The sequence below is a fragment of the Castor canadensis genome, chromosome X, assembly GCF_047511655.1.
Source record: "Castor canadensis chromosome X, mCasCan1.hap1v2, whole genome shotgun sequence".
Classification (NCBI taxonomy): domain Eukaryota; kingdom Metazoa; phylum Chordata; class Mammalia; order Rodentia; family Castoridae; genus Castor; species Castor canadensis.
In genome coordinates, this window is record NC_133405.1 from 75631805 (window position 1) to 75656721 (window position 24917).

Here is a 24917-nt window from a genome sequence, read left to right on the forward strand (position 1 = left end):
CGCACGCGTGGTTGAGCAGCCGCGCCGCTCGACATCTTTTCGCATAATGAAAAGGATAGGCCATCATTTTTTTTAGCGGACCAATGAAAAACCTCCAGATTATCCTTTTTCTATTGGCTAACGGGAACCAATCAGAAGCGAACTATCTTTTAGCGGGCGTCTAGCAGTAGCGCGCTGTGACGTAATGTGAGGGGTCGCCCAGCAGGGCTGAGCTGAACCAATGAGGAAAGGCAAGGGGCCGGTTTGCCCGTTCTCACGCTCCACCCTCATATCTTGCTGGAGGAAAGTTTCCCTTACCCAAGGGAGAACAGCGAACATGGCAGCACGTAGGTGGTTTTGGTGTGTCTCCGCGACCATGGCGGTGGCGCTACTGCTCATTTACAAGGTTCCCTCGGCCTCTGCCCAAAGAAAGAAGGAGGTGAGGACGCGGTTTCCAACATCAGGGACATTTTCCAATGTGTGGGGTTTGAAAAGATCTGTTCATTCCTCCCCGCCACTTTCTGTGCCTCTGGTGTCTTTAATTCCGCCTTTTTTCATAGTTGTTGGCTTCGCAAAGGAAGGAAATGTAACTTTTGGAGATGTAGAGTCTGAGAGTAGAGTGGAGTAAGTTACAACCCGGCTTCTATAGCTCTGTTACAAGTTTTGACAGTTATCTGAGTTTGGGCCCCATCGCGTGCTGGGGCTGGGGAGGTCGATTTTAGATCCGGTGTTAGAATATAAGAGAATCTTTCTGCTTTTGGAAAACGTTAAGTCCCTCATAGATTTGTGACAGCCGTCTGTTTTGTGGCATTTTCAATTTAGGAGTGTGAGGATTAGACCAAGTGAAATTATGCCTGGTTTATTACATCGTCCAAATATTTAATGAACGAATGTCAAGCGCGCTATATACTGTGCTATGTGCTTGATATACATAAGTGAGCAATACTAGATCCCTCCTTGTGGAACTCAGAGACTTTGGGAAATTGAGGAGATACAGTATTCTTTACTCACCTGTAAGAAATCCAAGCAGACGAATTTTAACACTGTGTTTTGAAACATTTGTGACTTGGAGCCATATACTCTTGGAGCTTTAAAAGATCAGTAACATTTGTGTCTACCCTCTAATTTTATACATGAGGAAAAACAGCCCTAAGTTTACATGGCTAACTATTGCAGAGCAAGGGTTAAAATCCTAGTCAGCCATCCTAATGTTATTTCCTGTACATTCTGTGCTTCCTCTAGTACACAAAACCTATATGCACACGTTTGAAATACCAGGTGAACATTTCAGTTGGTTATTAACTTGAGCTGACTCAAGAAAGAAGCTTTCTTTATGTTTCTGGGCATTTGAACTATTCCATAAAAATAAAATCTAAGTTACCAAATTAAAACAATAAGTTATTTAGATTGGCAAAAAGTAAAATAAAAATATACAACTATCAAAGAAAATGATCAGTCTTATTCACTGAGACTAGAAATTGATGTGTGTTTTTTGGAGGAGTCCCAAGCCACTCTTATGTGGGAAACAAGATGCAGAGCAATACATAATTTTGTACCCTAGAAATCTTGTGTTTTTCTTAAGTATATGTAAGTGTATGTATCTGTATAGAGAAACCTCACAGTGGCCATCTTTGGGCAGTTAGCAGTGTTGATGAAGGAAATGCTTTCAGTTTTCACTTTGTATATCATTATTGTCTGAATTTCTACAATGATAGCTTACTCTTCTTAAATTAAAAAGTGAAGATTTTTTAAAGCAAGAGTTTATACAAGTGAAATTATGTTTATTCATTTAGTGAACTAGAAGCGGAAGTGCCTAGCAAAATATAGATTATTTTTAGAAAGGAAGCAACACTGACCTATGTGTTTTAAACCTGACAGTATGTCAGATTTATGTTAAGTGAATTTTATCTTAATCAAAAAATTAAAAAGAATCAGATTGTAACTCCCTTTCAATCATGCCCACTGTTTGGATTTTTATTGCTCTTGCAAATATATTGCATTAACTGCTTAACTGATTGCCCTCTAGCACATTCTCTATGGTGCTGCCAGAAGAGCTAACATGAAAAATCTGAAAAGGCTTTAGCCTGTTTTACAGAGTATAAAAAAGGGCTTCTTGAACCTGTTTGTATTCTGCTTCTTCCAGCCTCATCTCAGTCCAGGCTTCTTCCTGTACTAGTTATAATGAATTGCCTGTCTGCCTTGATCTTTCGTACAAGTGTTTGCACACGTGGGACTTCTGCTGGAAGAACTTTTTTCTCTATTTCCTCACCTACCCATTCACCTGAGTGTTCCTATTCTCCAAATCCTAAAGAATACCTTCATGCCAGGTGCTGGTGGCTCATGCCTTGTAATCCTAGCTACTCAGGAGGCAGAGATCAGGAGTATGGCAGTTTGAAGCCAGCTCCAGGCAAATAGTTCGGGAAACCCTGTCTGGAAAATACCCAACATGAGAAAGGGCTGGCAGGCGGAGTGGCTCAAGTGGTGGAGCGCCTGCCTGGCAAGTGTGAGGCTCTGAATTCAAACCCCAGACCCACAAAAAAAAGAAAAAAACATTGAATGAACTAGTTGTGGATGTATGGAATTAGGAATCTGTTCTTTCTCTTGCAGGTTTTCTTATGTTTCACAAACTAAAATTGGATTTTTCCCATCAGAACCATAGAGTTAATATAGGCTATTTAAGATACTTTAGTTTTTACCAATACTTCTCTGAGAATGTTTTAGGTGACTTTTTGAAAAGTTCACTTTAGTATTACTTAGGCACAGTTTCAAAATACAGTATTCTGTTGTAGGTTACTTTTCTGTGTATGTCTGTTTTGTTTTAAGTTGTTTTTTTTTTTTTTGGTGGTCCTAGAGTTTGAACTCAGGCCTCCTGCTTGCTAAGCAGGTGCTCTACCACTTGAGCCGCACTGCCATCCCCTTTGTTCTTTATTGAATGCCTTCTACATGCCAGGCACCAGGGTTTACAGGCATTATCTGTAATCCTCACATTAACATTGCAGAGTAAGTATTAACCCCTTTTAAAAGATAAAAATACTAAAGTTAAGCAAGAGAGAGATGGAGGCTTTCCCAAAGAAGCATAGCTCTAAGAAGCTGAATTGGGATTCCACCTGTAGTCTGTCTGACTCCTGCACTCTCTGCTAGGCCACAAAAGATTTCTTTTACAGTGACTGGTTTTATTTAACTTTTTGTGATCCTAGGGCTCGAAACCAGGGCCTCATGTATGCTAGGCAAGCTCCCTTCCACTGAGCAACACTCCCAGGCCTGGTTTTATTTTTATGGTGAGTTATTTTCCCCCTGTGTAGAAGGGAAGTTGCTTGTTTTTGAATCTGGTCTTGTCCTAGGGAGGCAGGATGATAAAAATGAAGTATAGTCTTTGGTAAAATTATTCGTATTTTCAGGCCAGGTGTGGTAGTACATGCCAGTAAACCTAAGTAGCCATTTGGGAGATGGAGGCAGGAGGATCACAAGTTCAAGGCCATCCTGGACAATTTAGCTAGATCCTGTCTCAATACAAAACTTTAGAAAAAAGGCTGAAGATGTAGCTCAGTGTTGTTAGGTGTGTTTGCCTAGCATGTGTGATTCAATCTACAGTGTTGCAAAAAAAAAAAAAAAAAAGGTTTTTTTGTTTGTTTTTGAGACAAGGTCTCTCTATGTAGCCTGGACTGGCCTTGAACTTTCAACCTTCTAGCCTCAACCTCCAGAGTACTGGGATTATAACTTTACACTAACCATGTCTGGCAGAATTATGTTTCTTGACCTGTTTCTATGAATCTATAATTATGAGGTAATATAAAAATGGAAAAGGATGAATGCACAAAGCATACCGAAGCATAATAAAAGTGGTCACAGTAATGATGAGATGGCAGTGTCCCCCTCTCTTCTTAGTTTTCAAAAAATGCTGTTAATTTTTTAAAATATGCTTTAATCCAACTCCAGTGATCTTTAAAAAATTGTTGAGTCTCATTTTCCTCACCAGCAGAATGAGAGAAATGCCTTTCTGTGGCTGTTGTAAAAATTAAATAAGATGAGCTGAGTCCATAAAGTCCCTAATGCAGTACCTGGCATATGGAAGACATTAGATGAATATTAGAAAATCAGGTCGTGTTCCTCTAGGTAGCAAGATGTCTTTAACTGATCTTTTTGTGATGTTTTATGAGGAAGAGTCACCTATGTTTTTAATCAGGCAGGTTATCACAGGATAAATGTTTATGTTCTGTCACATTGGGTCTTTGGTGGTACTGGGGTTTGAACTCAGGGCTTCAGGCTTGCAAAGCAAGCACTCTACCATTTGAGTCACACCTCCTGACATTTTTGCTTTGGTTATTTTGAAGATGGAGTCTCCCTGTAACATTGTTTTGAAAACTGACACATAAAAGTATCACAGATGCATAAAACCTGCCATGCTTTGAAAGATATTACTGACAAGTGGGCTCAGTAGCAGTTGCAAAATAAAGAAATTCAGACAACCATCCCCTCCCCCAGAAAAACAAGTAAAGAGACAATGTTATATTTTAGCGTATCCAGGAAGTAGGTAAACTGAGAATGGAGCAGATGGCATTTAAGGATTAAAAATGCTCTCTTCTCTGCTCACTGTCTGTCTCCTACAGTAATTATCGGTCAATTATGTTTCCCTATCTGTTCAGTTTCACTGTTAATTCAAGGATGGAGTTGAAAATGTATTGTGTAACCAGTAATTTTATTTTACTAACATCTGAAGACTAGGTAGATGATTAGGAAAGCTAAAAAGATGAACATTTTAAGTGTATATTAATTGTATATGATGAGGACTTTCATTATGGTATTTCCACACATGCATATAATGTACTTTGATCATAGTCACCCCTGCATTGCTTCATTTTATCCTCCTCCTCTCCCCCTTTTCCCCTTCCATTCTGTCTCCTTAGTAGTCCCCTCTCTGTTTTTATGACCTTGATTTTTCTCTTTTGTTCCCCCCCCAAAAAAAAAACTTTCACAAATGAGAGAAAACAGGATACTTGTCTTTGTTGGACTGGCTTATTTCACTTAATGTAATGATCTCCAGTTCATCCATTTTCCAAAAACAACATGATCTCATTGCAGAGCCTCATGCTTTGTTGGCAGGTGCTGTACCACTTGAGCCATGCCCAGCCCTTCATTCTTCTATTTTGTTATTGCTTTGCGGGGGTGGGGCTAGAGTTTGAACTGGGGACTTTGGGCTTACAAAGTAGGTGCTCTACAGCTTGAGCAATACCTCTAGTCCATTTTGCTTTGGTTATTTCGGAGATGGGGTCTATTTGCCCAGGCTGATCTCAAATCAGGATCCTCCCAATCTCAACCTCCCAAGTGGCTAGGATTACAGGTGTGAATCATTGGTGCCTGGATCCTTTCATTTTTCTTTATGGCTGATTAAAACTCCATAGTATGTATATACCACATTTTCTTTATCCATTCATCAGTTGATGGACACATAGGCTGATTGCATAGTTTTGCTATTGTGAATAGTGCCAAAGCAAACATCGTATATTATCTCTATAGTAAACTGACTTTGATTCTTTTGGGTATATACCCAGAAGTGGTATGGCTGGATCAAAATATGAAGAAATTTTATGAATAAACCCTAGTGACACAATCAAATAAGTTTTGGAGAAAGGGAGATGTGTTTTAGAGAAATTCAGACTGGTAATGCATAGCTTTATTAGTTATGAAATTCAAAAGAAATCTGTAAGGCAGAATCAGTTTTAGCTCTAAATGATAACTATTAGGTTCCTGTAGTTTCTTTTTGATGAGTAATATTCACTGACAGTAGGAGAATTTGTATTTGTTAAGGTTTAAGCTATTCTGCTACCACTGATTTCTCACTGCTGTTCAAGAAAATCTTCTTAACTCCTTGTATTCTTAGATTTTTCTAAATGTTTGATTATTCCTAACAAGATTAGAAATATTAATTGACTTCCTGTTAGTGGAGGATTTTGTGAACTATGCTAATTTAAACGTTTCCTGAGAAGGAAAACACTTTAAGCTCTCTTTGCTTGTTAGTACCATATTTTAATTGTGCTTATTGCTGTGTTGTAATGCTATTTTCTTTTTTTTCCAGCAGAACTGGGGTTTGAATTCAGGGCCTTAGGCTTGCTAGGCAGGCGCTGTACCACTTGAGCTACTCCATCAACCCTGTATTGCTATTTTCAAGTATAGACTGATAGTAATAGACTAATGTACTCTCAGTAGGAAAGAGAAGAATTGATTGTGAATGCCTTTGCTTATAATCTAATGTTTTTCCATAGTAAGCCCATGATTTGTTTTAAATTAATATCCAATGCAAATTAAAACTTTGGGTCAATGTTTTCTCAAGTGTTTAAAACTGTCAGTGGAAAAAGTATTTGCAACAGGATTGGTTTCCAAATCAGTTGCTTTTCTGGGTTGCTGAGTAGCTCACTTGATAAACCTCTTACTTTGACATACTCTGGTCCTTGAGAAATGTGTTTCTAACTAATAATTTGCAGTGTTAAACAGTCTAGGGATGTAGCTCAGTGGTGGGGTGTTTGCCTAGCATGCTTAAGGTACTGAGTTCGATCCCCAGCACTGCAAAAACAAAAATATGAGCTATTAAACAGTAACTGGGAGGACCCTAAAGGCTACAGATGAAGTTTTAATCTCTTCCATTTGAATGCTGTGACTTTGAAAGATAAAAGAATACCTAGGAGATGAATAGTGAGACACTGTGTAGAGGTGATACAGGAAACAAATTTTTTATTCTTTTGGGAAGAGGTGGTGCTGTTGGGAGTTAAATCCAGGGCCTTGCACATATTAAATACATGCTGTCCCACTGAACTACACCCACAGTTCCTAAAGTTTTGTCTTTTTGTGGCAGTAGTAATGGGGTTTGAACTCAGGGCCTAACATATTGCTAGGCAGGCACGCTACCACTTGAGCCTCTCTCCCAGCCCATAAAATTTTATTTCTGAACCATGACTTTCATTATTCAGTCTTTTTTTTCTTGGTGGTACTGGGGTTTGAACTCAGGGCCTCATCTTGCTAGGCATCACTCTATCAGTTAAGCCACTTTACCAGCCCTCATTACTCAAATAATAAGCTCTTGCCAAAGGACAAAGAGGCACCCCAAAGAAGATGTTTCTTCATAACTAGAGGTCTACCTTGATCAAGAATGCTTTCTGTGGGAGAGGGGGAATAAAGGAGAGCAGTGGAGGGGGTGAATTCAATTATGATATATTTGATACATTGTAAGAACCTTTGTAAATGCTCCAGTGTACCCCCATACAGCATGACAATAATAATAAAAAAAGAATGCTTTCTGGGGTTTGGAATGTGGCTCAAGTGGTAGAGCGCCTGCTTAGCAAGTACAAGGCCCTGAGTTTAAACCCCAGTACTGCCAAAAAAAAGACGTGTCTGTAATCCCAGCATTTGAGAGATTGAGGCAAAAGGATCACCAGTTCAAGGTCAGTTTGGTCTCCATAGGGATTTCAAGGTCAGCCTGGGCTACATAGCAAGACTATCTCTCAAAAACAAACACAATGGCTGGGTGCCAGTGGCTCACATCTGTAATCCTAGCCACTCAGGAGGCAGAGATCAGGAGGATCATGGTTCGAAGCCAGCCCAGGCAAATAGCTTGTGAGACCCTGTCTCGAAAAAACTCTTCACAAAAAGGGTTGGCAGTCTTTTTTTTTTTTTTAATGGGACTGGGGTTAGAATTCAGGGTTTCCCACTTACAAAGCAGGTAATATACCACATGAGCCACACCTCCAGCCCATCTTTGCTTTGGTTATTGTGGATATGGATATCGTGAACTATTTGCCTGAGTGGACTTCAAACCCCGGCAAAATTCCATATTCTTTTTTTGAGGTTACTAGGGTTTGAACTTAGTGCCTCATTCTTGCTAGGCAGGTGCTCTACCACTTGAGCCTCCACCAGCCCCAAAATTCCATATTCTTGAAACCTACCCTACACCTACCCTACACAGAGCTGGGCACTGTGGGTCATGCCTGTAATCCTAGCTACATGGAAGGCAGAGATTAGGAGATTAGGAGTATTGTGGTTTGAGACCAGCCCAGGCAAATAGTTTGCAAGACCCTATTTTGAAAATACCCAGTACAAAAAAGGGCTGGTGGAATGGCTGGCTCCTGCCTAGCAAGCATGAGACCTGGGGTTCAAATCCTAGTACCACCAAAAAAAATTTGGGGAGGGGAGGAGTGAAACCTAGAACTCTTGATTTTTTTTTGTGGTACTGGGACTTGAACTCAGGGCCTACATCTTGAGCCAGCCCTTTTTTGTGATGGGTTTTTTCAAGACAGGGACTAGCGAACTATTTGCCTGGGCTGGCAGGACTCTTGATTTTTAATAGAAGTAGCTGCCTGACACATTAGTCATTCCAAATAGTTACAACTATTTTCCTATAAAATCAAATCAAGATAGGTGCATTGGCTTATACTTGTAATCCCAGCTGTTTGGGAGGTGGAGATAGGAGGATCACAGTTTGAAACCAGCCTAGGCAGAAAAGTTACGAAGCCCCTGTCTCAAAGAATATGTCAAGCTGGGTGTGGTGGCTCATGCCTGTAATCCCAGCACTCAGGAGGATGAGGCAAGGAAGATCAAGAGTTTGAACTGAGCCTAGGCTACACAGCAAGACCCTGTCTCAAACAAAAGGAAGGAAGAAAGAGAGAGGAAGAGAGGGACAGAGGGAGGGACTAGATAAGTGGTAGCATGCACCTATAATCCCAGCTATAGGAGGACAGCATTCCACGGCTGGCCCCAGGCAAAAGCATGAGACCTTATCTGGAAAAAAAAAAAAAGAACTAAAAAGGGCTGATGGTGTGGCTGAAGCGGTAAAGCACTTTCCTAGCAAGTATGAGGCCTTTAATTCAAACCCCGGTATAATAATAATAATAATAACCCCAAATATTAAAAATACCTCACTTTAAAATACATTAAAATATTAGATCATTGTAAATATGGATTATAACTTTTTATTTTTTTTGCAAGTTACTGGGGTTTGAACTCAGGGCCTTCACCTTGAGCCACTCCACCAGCACTTTTTTGTGAAAGGTTTTTCGAGATAGGGTCTCATGAACTATCTGCCTAGGGTTGGCTTCAAACTTTGATCCTCCTAGGATTATAGGCGTGAGCCAGTGGTGCCCGCTCTTCTTATTCTTTTTTGAGAAAGAGTCTCACTGAGTTGTCCCGGCTGACCTTGAACTTCTGGGGTCAAGTCATTCTCTTGCCTCAGCCTCCCAAATAGCTGGGACTACAGGCACGTGAACTACCATGCCCAGCTCTTACAATTTCTAATTATTATATTCTAGGATATGTTCATGTAATTTTATTTTAAAAGTTTGAAACTAGTTCACTTGCTGTGATCTAGCTTCAGTTTATTTTCAGAAGGTAACCTTATTGTTTTTGCACTAAACAGTTTTTTGAAGATTTTCCCATTTTGTAAGAACTTTCAAAAAATATAATTCCTCTGAACTACCGTTTTTTTCCTCATAGCAGTTTTGAACTACTTTCTTGGTTTTGATAAATCATTTGAGGTTTAAATAACCAGAAATCTGTTTTTTTCAGGCTGATAATAAACAGGAAGAGGAATATTATAAAATTTTATATAGTAGTTGATAATGAAGACATTTTGTTCCATCCTAATACTTGGAAATGACAGTTTAAAAAAATTTAAGAGCCCTAGTTAAAGATGTCTATTCAAGAATTTTTATGGGCTGGGGTTGTAGCTCTGTGGCAAAGCAACAGCCTAGCATGCCCAAGACCCTGAGTTCAATCCCCAGCACTGCAAGGAAAAGAAATGAATTTTTGTGTAAAAAACTGTAGATATTTATAACTAATTAAAGCATATTTATTTCTTATATTGGCATGATCATATATGGTTGAATAGAAACTGTATAAAGCTATATAAATACTCATTAAAGCTTTACACTCTTCTCAAATAGCCCAAAATAGAACTTGTCACCGTGGTGAATGAAATAGCTGAATCATGTTTGAATTTGCTGACAACTATCAAATTTAATTTGAAAAATACAGCAAAATTAATGATGGATTTAAAATAAACAATGCACATTTTAAAAATATGTGAAACAGAGTTGTGTGAGTTGAGAGGAACCAGCAGCTTCCCGAAGCTATCTTGATCACTTTCCCTCTTATCCTGTCTACCTCATGGTCACTCTCTCCTACCCTTTACCAGCTGGGTTGTGTGTTTTGTGTGTACTTACATTTTTAAGAAACTTCTAAACTGTTTTCCAGATTTGGTGTGTCATAGTACATTCCCCACCTAAGAGACCCAGTTTCTCCACATTCTCTCCAGGATAGGATTTTCTGTTGTTATTACATACATACATATATACCTTTTTGTGGGATGGGAGGGGGTGGGAGGGTGGGAGGATAGGGGCGGTGGGAATGGTCCAGATGGGATCTTGCTAACTTCTTGCCCTGGATAGCCTTGAGCTGTTATCCTCCTGATCTCTGCCTCTGAGTCATGGGGCCTGGTCTATAAAGGTGTGTTTCGGTTAGAGTTTCTTACCTTTTTTGTGTGTGTGTGTGTGTGTGTGTGTGTGTGTGTGTGTGGTATTGGGGTTTGAACTCAGGGCCTTCACCTTGAGCCACTCCACCAGCCCTTTTTTGGGTGTTTTTGACATAGAATTTGGAGACATAGAATTTTGCCCAGGCTGGCTTCAAACCGCAATCCTCCTGATCTCTGCCTCCTGAGTAGCTAGGATTATAGGCATGAGGCACCGGCACCTGGCAGATTTTTTTTTTTTTTTAATCTTTGGCCATGGATTTTTCCTTTGTTGAAAAGGCTATTCTTCCTCCATTTAATGGTTTTTGTAACTTTCTGCAAAATCAGTTGACTATACTTGTGTAGGTCTATTTCTGGAATTCTTCATTCTGTTCCATTAACCTTTGTGTCCATCTCTACCTTAGTACCACACTTGATTGTTGTAGTTTTATTGTAAATCTTGATTATTGATTATTGATTATTACAGTTTTATTGTAAACCTTAAAATCAGGTACAGTGATTCCTATCACTTTACTCTTCATTTGCAACATTGCATTCTTTGTAGCTTTTTTCCAAGAGAAGTAAAATTTTATATAAAACCTAGCAAACTGGCAAATGAAAGGTTTTATGATTTTATATTTTTATCAGTAAGTTATAAATGACTCATATTATTCAATACTAAATTTTAAGAATAATTGAGCTGGACATGGTGGGACATACCTAAACCATAGCATTTGGGAAGCTGAGGCAGGAGTGTCACAAGTCCAATGCCAGCCTGGGCTGTCTAGCCAGATTCTGTCTCAAAAAAAAAAATGAAAGAAGACTAATTATCATCAGCCCCTACTGCCAAATTTTGTTTGTAGGTCTCTTAAGTGTTCTGCATTCTCTGCTTGATGGGCTTGGTTTTTAAGTAAGTTTTCTAGCTAAAGTAACTTTTTATTTTGTTTTAGGTTTTTATGGGGGGTTTTTGTGGTACTGGGGTTTGAATTCAGGGCTTTTCTTTTGTTAAGCAAGTGCTCTACCACTTGAACCACACCCCTAACCCCTGCCTCCACCTCTTGAATGCTGGGATTATAGGTCTGTACCACCACACCTGACTTGTTTTTTGTTTTCTAGTTCTGTGGGGGTTGTCAGCACTGGGGTTTAAACTCAAGGGTTCATACTTGCTAGGCAGGCACTCTTACCACTTGAGCCACTCTGCCAGCCCCTTGTTTTTTTTGTTCTGTTTTTATTTTTGTATTTTTTTTCTTTTGGTAGGACTGGGATTTGAACTCAGGGCTTCGCACTGTCAAGCCAAGTATTTTACCACTTCAGCCACACCTCTAGTCCATTTTGCTCTGGTTATTTTGGAGATAGGTTCTCACGAACTATTTGCCTGGGCTAGCCTGGAACTGTGATCCTCCTATCTCAGCCTTCCAAGTAACTAGGATTATAGGCATGAGCTACTAGTGTCCAGCACCTCACTTGTTTTTTAGCATGGGATCTCACTATGTTGCCCAAGCTGGTCTCATACTTGTGTGCTCAAGAGAGCCTCCTACTTCAGTTTGCTGAGTAGCTGGAATTACAGGCATGCACCACCACAGCCAGCTTTAGCTAAAGTAACTTCAAATGCCAAGTTGAGTATATTAACAGTGTGCTCATTTTGTCTTTTTTAGATGGTGCTATCTGAGAAAGTTAGTCAGCTAATGGAGTGGACCAATAAAAGACCTGTAATAAGAATGAATGGAGACAAGTTCCGTCGTCTTGTTAAAGCCCCACCGAGAAATTACTCTGTTATTGTCATGTTCACTGCTCTCCAACTTCACAGACAGTGTGTTGTTTGCAAGTATGCTCTTTCAACTACACTTGAAATTCAATAACTCACAAGCTTTTAGCCATTTTTCAATCTCAGAATAACCAATTTAGTTCTGTGGGTATCTAATTAATGTGTAAAGCTTACTTACTTAGAATGTCTATTTTAAAATCAAGTCTTGGTTGTCCATGTTGGTGGTGGAAGCATGAATAAGATATCGTATCCATTATATGAATTACTTATATAAGAACCATCTTATAAATGCCAATAGCATTGAAGTAGTGTTCTATTATTTACGAGTACTTTCAACTTCACACCCTTGTTTTATCACAACTCCAGAAAGGCAGTAAAGCAAAAACACACAAAAGTGTGTGTGAGAAAGAGAGAGAGATCGAAAGAGAGAGAGAAAGGAGAGGGAGAGATAGGGTCTTGATGTGTAGCCTAGGCTGTCCTTGAACTTTGTCTCTCTCTCTTTTTTTTTGCGGTAATGGGGCTTTGAACTTAGGGCCTGCACCTTGAGCCACTCTGCCAGCTCTTTTTTGTGAAAGTTTTTTTCGAGACAGGGTCTCACTAACTATTTGCCTGGGCTGGCTTCAAACCATGATCCTCCTGATCTTTGCCTCCTGAGTAGCTAGGGTTACAATCGTGAGCCACAAGCACCCAACTTTTTTTTTTTTATGATACTGGGTTTGGACTCAGGAACTCCCATTCTACCATTTGAACCAACTTTGGGCTGGCTTCAAACCTCACTTGAACCTGGGGGTACCCATGCATTTTTAACTTCAGTTATTTTTTAGGCAGGATGTAGCATTTTGCCTGAGGCCAGCCTCAGACTTTGATCCTTCTACTTATGTACCTGTGGCCTCTTAAGTAGCAGGAATCACAAGCATGCACTACCATGCCTGGCTTATTGATTGAGATAAGGGTCTCACTAACGTTTTGCCCAGGCTGGCCTCAAACTGTGATCGCTTGATCTCCACCTCCCAAGTAACTGGGATTATAGGCATGAGACACTATGCCAGGCCCCTGATCTCAAACTTTGAATTTTCCTTCCTCAGCCTCCCAAGTGCTAGAATTACAGGTGTGTACCACCACACCTGGCTTCAAATTTTCTTCCATTTTTGGAAGACACAGGCTCTCAAAATTTTAAGTGGCATATCCAAAGCTTAAGATGTTTATTAATGAAATAATGATGGCTTCATCCAAATTTGGGATATGAGAGAACTGGGTGGTTTTTTTTAAAAGCAAAGATGTAGGGGGTGGGGGGAAGGGGGGAGAAATGACCCAAACATTGTATGTACATATGAATAAAATAAAAAAAAAAAAAGCAAAGATGTGAGCCAGGTGTTGTGGTATATACCTGTAATCCCAGCACTTAGGGGGTGGAGGCAGGAGGATTGTGACTTCAAAGCCAGCCTGAGCTACAAAAGGAGACCGTTTCTCAAAAGAATCAAATCAAAACAAAACAAAAAAACCCCAGAAAGATAGGGTGCTGGGTCGTAGCTCAGTAGAAGAGCTCTGCCCTAGCGTCCTCAAGATCCTGGGTTCTATCCCCAGCACTTCAAAAACAAAACAAGGCTGGTGGAGTGGCTCAAGTGGTAGAGTGCCTGCCTAGCAAGAGTGAGGCCCTGAGTTCCAACCCCAGTACTGCCTCCCCCCCAAAAAACCCAAACTGCAATGCATGTGATGTCATGGGGAATCTAGAGCAGTCAACACTAAAAGAAGCAAAGTATAGAACAGTCATTACGAGAGGACTGGAGGCAGAGATAGAGAAGGGGAAATGTTGACCAAAAGGTATATCGTTTCATTTAGATAGGAACAGTAAGTTGTAGTGCTCTACTGTATACCATGCTGGCTTAGTTCATAATAATGTATATTTTGAAATTACTCAAAGTATATTTTAAACGTTCCCACCACAAAACAATTAAGTAGGTGAGGTAATGCATTAACTTGATTTAATCTAAATTACATGCACACACCAAAATATCACACTGTCCCATAAATGTATGCAATTATTATTTGCTAATTGAATAAAATTAGTTTTTTCCTGAGGATGTAACTCATTAGTAGAACACTTACCTGGCATGCACAAGGCCGTAGGTTTGATGCCCACCACCACAAAAGAAAAACCAAAACCATAAAATAGTAAATTATTTTTAAAGCTAAAGTTGTATGACTTAGAGATGTTTCTTTGTTCTGTTTATTTTGTAATGATTGTAAATCTTGGAGATGGAGACTGATCTCACTTAAATTATCATCTAACAATGACTTATTGATTGTATTTTACTCTTTCTGAGTGATCTTAGGAATAAAGATTGCCATTATCTTTAAAAACAAAACACCATTGACAATTTAAAATGGATACTGAAAAATAAACTAACTTATTATTTTTTTTTCCAGTTCTGGGGTATGAACTCAGGGCCTCACACTTGGTAGGCAGGTGGTTTTACCACTTGAGCCACTCCATCAGCCTTTTTTTGTGATCGATTTTTTTTGAGATAGGGTCTCAGAACTATTTGCCCTGGGCTGACTTCAAACCTTAATCCTCCTGATCTCTGCCTCCCGAGTAGCTAGGATTACGGGTATGAGCCAGGTGCCTGGCTAGCTTTTTATTTTTAGTGACTTTTTACTCACTTTTTTTTTTTTTTGCAGTACTGGGTCTTAAACTCAGGGCCTACACCTTGAGCCATTCCACCAGCCATTTTTTGTGATAGGTTTTTTTCGAGATAGGATCTCGTGGACTATTTGCCAGGGCTGGCTTGGAACCACATCTTCCTGATCTCTATCTCCTAAATAGCTGGGATTATAGGTGTGAGCCATCAGCACCTGGCTTTTTTATAAAAGCCTCTTTTTTTTTTTTTTTTGGCAGTACTGGAGTTTGAACTCAGGGCCTCACCCTTGCTAAGCAGGCACTCTACCACTTGACCACTCCGCCAGCTACTCACTTGTTTTTTGTTTTTTAAATATGAGACAGGGTCTTGTTATGTTGCTCAGGCTGGCCTTGACCTCCTGGACTCAAGCCATCCTCTAGCTTTAGCTTCCCAGGTAGCTGAGACAACAGGCATGCACCGACCTGGCTTTTACTCAATTTTAGATCAGTATGTCTCACATGGGAATTCACTTTTAAGTAAAATGACAAAGCTTTTCTATGAAGATATAGTTTAATAAAAACATGGAGGCTCTACAGACTCTGACAGCTTGGTCATGTGAAGAACAGCCAGCCTTGTTTCAAATTAGTATGTTATGCTACTCTAAGCCTTGTTAACTTTCTTAAGGATGTTCGAATTGGAGGTGGGGGTTAGTCTAAGTATTTGGCTTCATTAGTACTTACTTTTTAGGATGTGTGCTGAATAGAAAATACAAGTATAGATGTGAGCCTGTTTCAAACAAATAGTTCTGAGTTCTGTCAAATGCCTTGAAAGTATTTGCTACCATAAACTAAATTCCTGTGATGTTTTTAAAAAAAGTAAGGGGTTGGGGAGTATAGCTCAGGGACAGCATACTTTCCTAACATGTATAAGGCCTTGGGTTAATTCCCAACAGTGCAAAAAAAAAAAAAAGCCAAGTGTGGTGGTACATGCCTCTAATCCTAGCACTTGGGATGCTGAGGCAGGAGGATGGTGAGTTTGAGGCTTGCCTGGGCTACATACCAAACCCTGTCTCAAAAAACCAAAAAATGACAAAGAAGGAATAAAAAATGATAGATATTAACTATAAACTGTGAACTTAAAGTACAGAATTGTAGCTCAATCAGCTTACTCAGTAGCAATCAAGAGCACACAAGAATGGCAGAGAGGAAGCACAAACCTTCATAATTCTGTATTAAATGCAAATTAATGGAATTATCACTGACTTAAGCTTTACTGATACCTTACTTTCTATAAAATCAAATTTAAGTTAACTCACATTTTCCTGCACTCATTCAACAAATAGAAACTAAGCAGGCGCTGCTGGCTCACACCTATAATCCTAGCTACTCAGGAAGCAGAGATCAGGAGGATCAAGGTTCGAAGCCAGACCAGCCAAATAGTTTGCATGACCCTATCTTGAAAAACCCATTACAACAAAAGGCTGGTAGAGTGGCTCAAGGTGTGAATTCAGTGGCTCAAGGCCCTGAATTCAAACCCCAGTATTGCAAAAAAAAAAAAAAAGAACCTAAGCAGCAGCAATGTGAACAATACTGTATTTTAGATGTTGTTGGGATGACAAGTGTAAGAACAACACCCTACCTTATCATCTGCTTAGGGTAATGAGCATAAAAATTCAGCTAGAAGTATAAGGCAGCTTATGACTAAGTACCAGGTGAACCACATACATAATAAATACTGTAAATTTCAGGAAGCACATACAACAGGAGTGGTTAGGATTGGCCTGATGCAGGAGGTAGGGTTTGATCTGGGGCTAGAGAGATGGATCAGATTTAAATAGGGCTATTCTGGTTAGAAGTAATAATAGCACAAAGGTGCACAGATAGATGCTGAAATTAAGGGATCCTGCTTGAGAATGATTAATAGTATAGCTAGGTAAATGCTAGATATTTGGAGCTAGGTAATAAAGAACCTTGAATAACCAGCGGGAGAGCTTGGAGACTATATTCTGAAGGTGACAGAAAAGTAATGATGGTTTCTGAGAAGATTTTCGGTAAAGTAGTCATTTAGGAAGACTACTGCATATTACAGTGTAAGAATCGTTGGGGGAGGAGAAAGTAGAGTCAGTATTTTAATGTTCTATTAGATATTAAGGACCTGACCTTAGATGCTAGCAATAAATAAAAATACACAGGAGGGGGCTGAGGGTTTATCTCAGTGGTAAAGGCAGTGCTTAGCATGTGGGAGGCCCTAGGTTCAATCCCCAGGTCCTAGATAATAAATAAACATGCAGGAGAAGTTGGAGTTAAAAGTTAATCATAAATGAAGGATTAACCAATCTAGGATACTGAAAGCATGAGGGAAGATATACAAAAAGTCAGAAGTGACTTGAGGTTTCAATTAATCTCAATTCCCTAGGCTTATCTTTTATCCTAATAGTTCATCTGTTTGTGTTTTTATTTACCAAGTAGCATTTGTGCTTTAGATTTTTTTTTTTTTTGGTGGTACTGGGGTTTGAATTCAGGCTTTGTGCATATGAGGCAGGCACTTCACCATTTGAGCCCCAGACCCAGCCCATGCTTTAGATTTTTTAAATGGACTAATTCTATTGTTCAGTTTTCTCTGAGGAGAATAATTTTACCTTGTCTTTGGACTCTTAGAATAATTTAGGGTATTAAGAATTGTTCTGTGGACTAGAGATATAGCTCAGTGAGGGAATACTTGCAAGAATGGAAGTTGGGTGTGAGAGTGCCTGTGGTCTCAGCTACTCAGGAGGTTGAGGCAGGAGAAGAGTTTGAGGCCAGCCTGGTCTACATAGTGAGACCTTGTTTCAAAAAGAACTTGTAGAGACAATTAGTTAGACTTTTTTTGTGACCACTGAAAGAACTTTGGGTTAAAAAGTAGGCAGAATATGAAATAGAGTCATATAATTACTAAGTTCTGGTGAAATCTCTAGCACTTAGGATAAGACTTTCATGTCAAAAGCATAGCCTAACTTGTCAATGCTCTTTAGTCCTTCTTCTGTTGAAAAAATTACTATTTCTTAGCCAGCCTTTGTTTCACTACTGGTAAACTAGATTGAGTTTTTAAAGTGTTATGTTTTCTTCACAAATCTGATTGCATTTAGGCAAGCTGATGAGGAATTCCAGATCCTGGCAAACTCTTGGCGATACTCCAGTGCATTTACCAACAGGATATTTTTTGCCATGGTGGATTTTGATGAAGGTTCTGATGTATTTCAAATGGTAAGATCTTTAGTTTATTCTCTTATGTAGGAATACATTTTTTTCAATGGCTACAAGAAGTTAAATAGGACTGCTCTTAAGGAAGATCTAGAATAGTTAATAAACTAAAAGCTAAACATGACTAACCATAAAAAGTAGTGATCAATGCTAACCTATTAGAATATGGAAGTAACATACATATATTTAACTTATACTTTTTTGGGAGAGAGTGAAGTTTGAGATAGGGTCTTCATATTTACAGCAGACTGACCTAGAACTCCCAATTCCTGTCTCCACTTCCTGCATTCTAGGATTACACGGTATATGCCACTGTGCCTGGCAACTTATACATATTTTTATTGTAGTAAAATATATAAAAATTGATCATTTAATCCATTGTAATCATATTAACTGTACAATGTATAAAGTCTTTTTTTTGTGGTACTGGGGTTTGAACTCAGGGCCTCACACTCACTAGGTAGACACTCTACCATAGTCATTTTTTAAATCATGACATGAATCTCACCATTATGTCACCATTATGAAGTTCTTAGTAGAACAAGTTCCCGCCTTTACCCCTTTGCTTCTTGGAAAATATCTTTCTTCAAAGCTAAACCCCTTTCCTTTGTATTGGATCCTATATCCACCTGTTTTATCAGTCATAACCTCTCACACCTATATTTTTAACCTCAGTGACTATAGTTCTTTCCCTTGCACATAAACACTCGACATCATAGATCCAATTTTGTCTTTGCAAGTTTGTCTAACTCATCATTGAATTTCTTGTATTCAAAAGTCATTGTATAAAATATCAAAAAAATAAAGATATGTGTGTAACCCTTTTTTTGTGTGTGTGTGATTCTAGGACTTGAACTCAGGGCCTATCCCTTAAGCCACTTACCAGCCCTTTTTTTTAATGGGTTTTTTCCAGATAGGGTCTCTCAAACTATTTGCCTGGGCTTGTTTCAAACCGAGAGCCTCCTGTTCTCTGTCTCCTGAGTAGCTAGGATTATAGCAGTGAGCCACCAGCACCTGGCTTGTGTGTAACTCTTAACATGAATGACTTCTAAATCTAAAAATTATGTCCCAAATTAAAATCCTGTCTCTCCTACCTCTGTCCAAGCCTGGTCTTCCTATGTTCCATATCATTAGAAACACTTGTCACCTTCACCTTCTTGTACATCATCTGTCATAGGCATCTCTCCTTTACTCCTGATCTCTGCCTCCTGAGTAGCTGGGATTATAGTGTGAGCCACTGGCACCCGGCTGCCCTATGTATTCTTAATATTAACCCCTTGTCAATAAATAAATCCAAATAATTTCTTCAATTTTACAGGCTGCCTTTTCACTCTATTGATTGTGTCCATAGGTTGTTTAGTGTTTACTAATAGGGAAATAAAAATTACAATAATGACAATATACATTTTTTACCTATCAGATCAACTCTTGCCAAAGGTACAGGAAAATGGATACTTTCCTACCCAAAGGATAGAGGTATAAATTTGTGCAACCACATTGGTGGGCAATTTGTCTATATCCATCTTAGTTTAAAAATGTTTCTACCCTATAACCAAAGCATTTCTGGAGATATACTTTCACTTGCATATGGGGAAATACATGCAAGGACATTCATTGCAGCATTATTTCTAATTGGAAGAGAAAGAAAAACCTTAAAAGTCCAGCAATGGCATAATTACTTAATTACATGTTTGTGTGAGATTCTGTCCATGTACGCTATCCTAGATAGACCTCTTAAACATGGTTTAAATTTTAAAAGCAAAGTTATAGAATCTTGCAGTGCCATTTATGTTAAAAGAAAATGGATAAAGCCAGGTGTTGTGGCACATGCCAATGATTCCAGCACTCGGGAGGCAGAGGCAGGAGGATTGGGAGTTCAAGCCCAGCCTGGTATACATGAAAAGTTCAGACCAGCCTAAACTACATAATGAGACCCTGTCTCAACCCTCCCACAAAAAAAGAAAGGAAAAGAGGAAACACAAAGCAATGCATGTTTTCTGTTGGTATGTATTTATGTATCTGAATAAATTCAGAAAGATCTGGAAATGTTTACTGGCTGCTATAATACGCTGGAACTGGTCCTCATAACCTTGCAATGTTTTTTGAAATTTTTAATATGGGAAATGTATTCATATGTTATTGGCTTTTTTTAAAGACATGTTTTCAAAAGTCCAAAGGTGGTATTGTGAAACAAATATTAAAAAGAGAGTTTGACTTGGGCTGGGCATAATGGTGTATACGTAAAATCCCAGCAGTTGGAAGGCACAGGCAAGAGAATCATGAGTTCCAGGCCAGCCTGTGATACATAGGGACAAACTATCTCAAAAAAAACCAACAGAAAAGAGTTACACTTAAAATTTGGGTACCATGTGGTAGGATAAACATTAGTTGAGGGTCTGGTTCTTAAGCTTTGTAGATACAGAAATTGAATTTTAACAGTATAGCAAGAATTTATCTACTTCTGACATTTTGTGCCCACTGACGAAACCATAACATCCATGGACATTGCTAACCAAAGTCTAGTCTGTTAATTCTTTAATTCACCATATTATACAAAGAGAACCACATAATCATATCCACTAGTCAGTATAGTCTCTTGAATTATGGGAAAGTCTAAAAAATGTTAGAAGGGTATCACTTGTTTAGAACCAAAGGATTGGATTATTTCATTGGCCGATGTTTTTATCTTTTTCTTTTTCTTTTTTTTTTTTTGGTGCTGGGATTGAATGGCTGATGTTTTTAAATGATTGTTTTGTTTAAGCCAATCTATCATAGGAATTCCTGTTGAGGGGACCTGAATGCTTTCATCGCCTGTTCAGAATCTTTTTGCAGGACTTAACCAGATTTTCTGTTTTCTACAAGTGTTTCTGCGCATGGCTGCCATTTTGTATTACTTTTCACTGCACTTTGCAAGTATTATCCTAGTCCCGTTTCCTCCAAATTGAGAATGAACTCTATTTGCAACTTGCTTCAGCTACATAAGACAACTTTAGTGCTCATGAATGCATTCTTTTTTGCACAGTCTTGGAACAGATTAAAAGATCTGTGGCATGGGAAATTTCCGCTAGTACTAGAGTAAAATGTAGGTTACTTCACTAGCAATTTATATCTGGTTGGTAAAGTGTAATAGTTACAGTCACAGGTTGCCTTGTGTTTGAACCCTTGCTTCATCACTTTCCTTAGGCAAATTACTTAACCTACCTAAACTTGGGCTTTCCTCGTATGAAGGCTAAATTTCAGGATATTATTCACCATTAAGATTATTTTCTTGGACTCGAGGTGTGGCTCAGGTGGTAGAGTGCCTGCTTTGCAAACTCAAAGCCCTGAGTTCAAACCTCAGTCACACCCAAAAAAAAGAGATTATTTTCTTGATAATTTTTATTTCCATGGGTTACTCTTTATTCAGCTAAACATGAATTCAGCTCCAACTTTCATCAACTTTCCTGCAAAAGGAAAACCCAAGCGAGGTGATACATACGAATTGCAGGTGAGAGGTTTTTCGGCAGAGCAGATTGCCCGATGGATCGCAGACAGAACGGACGTCAACGTGAGTTTCCCTCCTTTGTAGAAAGTTATTTGCCATTGTCCCCTCTGCATCTTACTGGGAGACCATAATTGGTCTTGTGCACTTATCACTGAAGTGATCATAGTTTGGCAATTAACAGAATCATCCTGATGAAAGAGTAAAATTACAAAACACCCTGTATTACCCTATTAAGTTCAGCCTAGAAACCACCCTTAACCTTAAGTCTGTGAGTTATCTAGCTATACTTGTCAAATTTTTTTAATCTAAAAAATGTTATGGTTTGATTAATGTATCTATTCCATCCCATTTAGGATATAGACTGTTTTGATTGGAATAAAATGAAAAAAGCATTTTTCCTGAATATAACCAAACTTTGATTTAATTTCATTATCATTTAATTAGTAAAAAATTATACTTTAAAATGTTTTCCCTCTTTTCCATTAGATTAGAGTAATTAGACCCCCAAATTATGCTGGACCCCTTATGCTGGGATTACTTTTGGCTGTTATTGGTGGACTTGTGTATCTTCGAAGAAGCAATATGGAATTTCTCTTTAATAAAACTGGATGGGCTTTTGCAGCTTTGGTGAGTGAATTTAGAATCATTTTGTTTATTTCTTACCCAAAGGAAAGGTTTTTATATTTTTTTTCTCCCTTAAAATCACTTTGTTTCCTCCATTATCTCATTAGGATGGGCAAAGCTTTAAGAAACTGATTGTATCCACTTTTTTGTGGTACTAGGGTTTGAACTCAGGGCTTTGTGCTTTTCAGGCAGGTATTCTACCACTTGAGCCATGCCTCCAGCACTGTATTTGGTTTTTATTCAACCTAAGTAACATTATAATTGTAGTTCTTTTGAAAATATTCTAAAATGTCTTTTCATGCTGGGCGTGGTGGTGCATGCCTTTAATCTCAGCACTTGGGAGACAGAGGCAGGAAGACCTTAAGTTTGAGGTCAGCCTAGCCTACCTAGTTAATTCAAGACCAGCTTGGCCTACATAAAAAGACCCCATCTCAAAACCAAAGGCTTTCGGTATTAAATTTTGAAATGTATAAGCTTAGTTATAATTTTAAAATAGTATTCCCTTTTTTTTTTTGAGGGGACTGGTGTTTGAATTCAAGGGTTCATGCTTGCAAAGCAGGCACTCTACCACTTGAGCCACACCTCCAATCCATTTTGCTCTGGTTGTTTTGGAGATGGGGTCTCTCAAACTATTTGCACAGGCTGGCCTCAAAACATGGAGTGTTTCCCTTTTCAAAGTATTACTGAATTATGATCCTTGTGAAATATAAGCCTTAAATAATTTGTCTGGAAAATTGCATTTATTACCTAAACGGTTATACTTTTTCAAATACCTACTAATCTAACCAAGGTGGGCCAAGTGGACCATGAGTATTTGATTCTTTTGTTTCTTAGTGTTTTGTGCTTGCTATGACATCTGGTCAAATGTGGAACCATATAAGAGGACCACCATATGCTCATAAGAATCCCCACACAGGACATGTGGTAAGAGAAGTCTGGGATTTCTTTCTATTATAGACCCAAGTTAACTTAATGTTATTATCCTGTGAGACAAGCACCAGCAGTTGACGGAATTAGATACAGTTTTGACTTTTTCATCTTTCTGTGTTAATAAGCTGCAGATACTGATAAGATCATGCCGTGCTCTTAAAAGTGGGAAGTTTCTTATTCCATTTGGTGAGTCCTTGGGACTAAGATGGCTAACAATGAAAGTCAGCCTTCAACTAAATAGAGTAATTCATCACATACTGGGGTACCTCCTGTTTTTAGGCACCATGCTAGGTGTTATCAGATACAGTGACAGAGAAGAAAAACATAGTGTTCATGGAATTTACATTATTTTAGCTCATGGTCTTGTATACTTAAATACTAATTTTCTTATATATTTTGTTGTTAAATGAAAAGACAAATAGATAATCAATAATGCAGAAATACCTTTTATAGTAGTAAAGCTTATTTACTGATGAATGTCACAGATCCAAAGCATGTTGCATGCTTAAATACATCAGATGAATTAATAATTTCATAGGGTTTAGCATAACCCATTTTAGGATTAGGATGCCTGAATTTAATGTATATTTAAATATTTCATTTTGTCCCTCCCTCCTCCTCAGAATTATATCCATGGAAGCAGCCAAGCCCAGTTTGTAGCTGAAACACACATTGTTCTTCTGTTCAGTATCCTTTTACTATAAGTCTTTGGTGCTGCATTTTAATTTGCTTATTTTTCTCACAGTGTAGTATTCTCTGTACAGCATTTGATTGGGGGCTGCTCTCCTAATGCAGCCCATAATATCCTTTGTGTGTTCTTTCCAGTGTCTTCCATCTTAATTCAATAAACTAAGGACCACCAGGGCCAAACCTGAAGTCTGATTTATAAAGCCAGGTTTATTGGCTTCTTCTTTTTTTTTTGCCCCCTGCAGGACTAGGGTTTGAACTTAGGGCTTACACCTTGAGCCACTTCACCAGCCCCTTTTTTGTGATGGGTTTTTTTCCAAATAGGGTCTCACAAACTATTTGCCTGGGCTGGCTTTGAACTGTGATCCTCCTGATCTCTGCCTCCTGAGTAGGTAGGACTATAGGCATGAACCTGGCTGTTGGCTTCTAGATATAAGGAAGACTGTACATCAGAGGAAGCACGGGGTGTTTTCTTCTTTTTCGGTGGTACTCAGGACTTTGTGCTTGCAAAGCAGATGCTCTACTGCTTAAGCCATGCCCCCAGCCTGGGATGTCTTACAAAAGGAAAAATAAGAATTTTATAAGAATTTGGGGAAAGGATGGAGTTTAGGTGAGATTTAATTGAAGCATCATCTTTTGGGGTGTTTTATTGTTCTTGTTTGTTTTAAAACAGAGTCTTATTGTATAGTACAAACTGGGTTGGAACTCACAATCTACCTGCTTCAGCCTTACCTGCTAGAATTATAGACATGAACCACCACACCTGGCTTATTTTCTGCCTGGTTTTTACAGTGCTGAGGATTAAACCTAGGGCCTTGGGCATACTATGCAAGTACTCTACCATTGAGCTACATCCTCAGCTCCTAGCTTTGCTTTGCCTATGAAGGCAATTCAGTAGCTCAATGGTAGCACTTGCCTATTGTGCACAAGGCCCTCGAATCCCCAGCACCTTCCCCTATAAAATAAGACAAAGCTGAGTCTAAAGGGGTCAACATCAAGTGTAGACTGTTAAGTGGAACCAATGTTATTTCCTTAGAATCTACAAAGTTCCAGTGTTATTTCCTTAGAATCTACAAAGTAAAGATAAGTGTGGAGTTTTCTA

The 24917-nt window shown here is 38.8% G+C and overlaps 1 protein-coding gene across 3 annotated transcripts in view; it reads left to right on the forward strand.

Annotated features, from left to right (window-relative positions):
- Window positions 1-257: 257 nt before the first annotated feature.
- The window catches only part of Magt1 (magnesium transporter 1), a 38367-nt gene continuing 13707 nt past the window's right edge, over window positions 258-24917 (forward strand). Inside the window, exons 1-7 of one of the 3 annotated variants that reach the window (XM_074064007.1) lie at window positions 258-418; window positions 12124-12293; window positions 17976-18093; window positions 21497-21637; window positions 22061-22201; window positions 23033-23122; window positions 23752-23815. In XM_074064007.1, the coding sequence (XP_073920108.1) occupies window positions 317-418; window positions 12124-12293; window positions 17976-18093; window positions 21497-21637; window positions 22061-22201; window positions 23033-23122; window positions 23752-23815 (826 nt within the window). In that variant the 5' untranslated portion in view covers window positions 258-316. The remainder of the gene's footprint in view (window positions 419-12123; window positions 12294-17975; window positions 18094-21496; window positions 21638-22060; window positions 22202-23032; window positions 23123-23751; window positions 23816-24917) is intronic. The other 2 variants (XM_074064008.1, XR_012444605.1) reach the window with 2 other exon arrangements.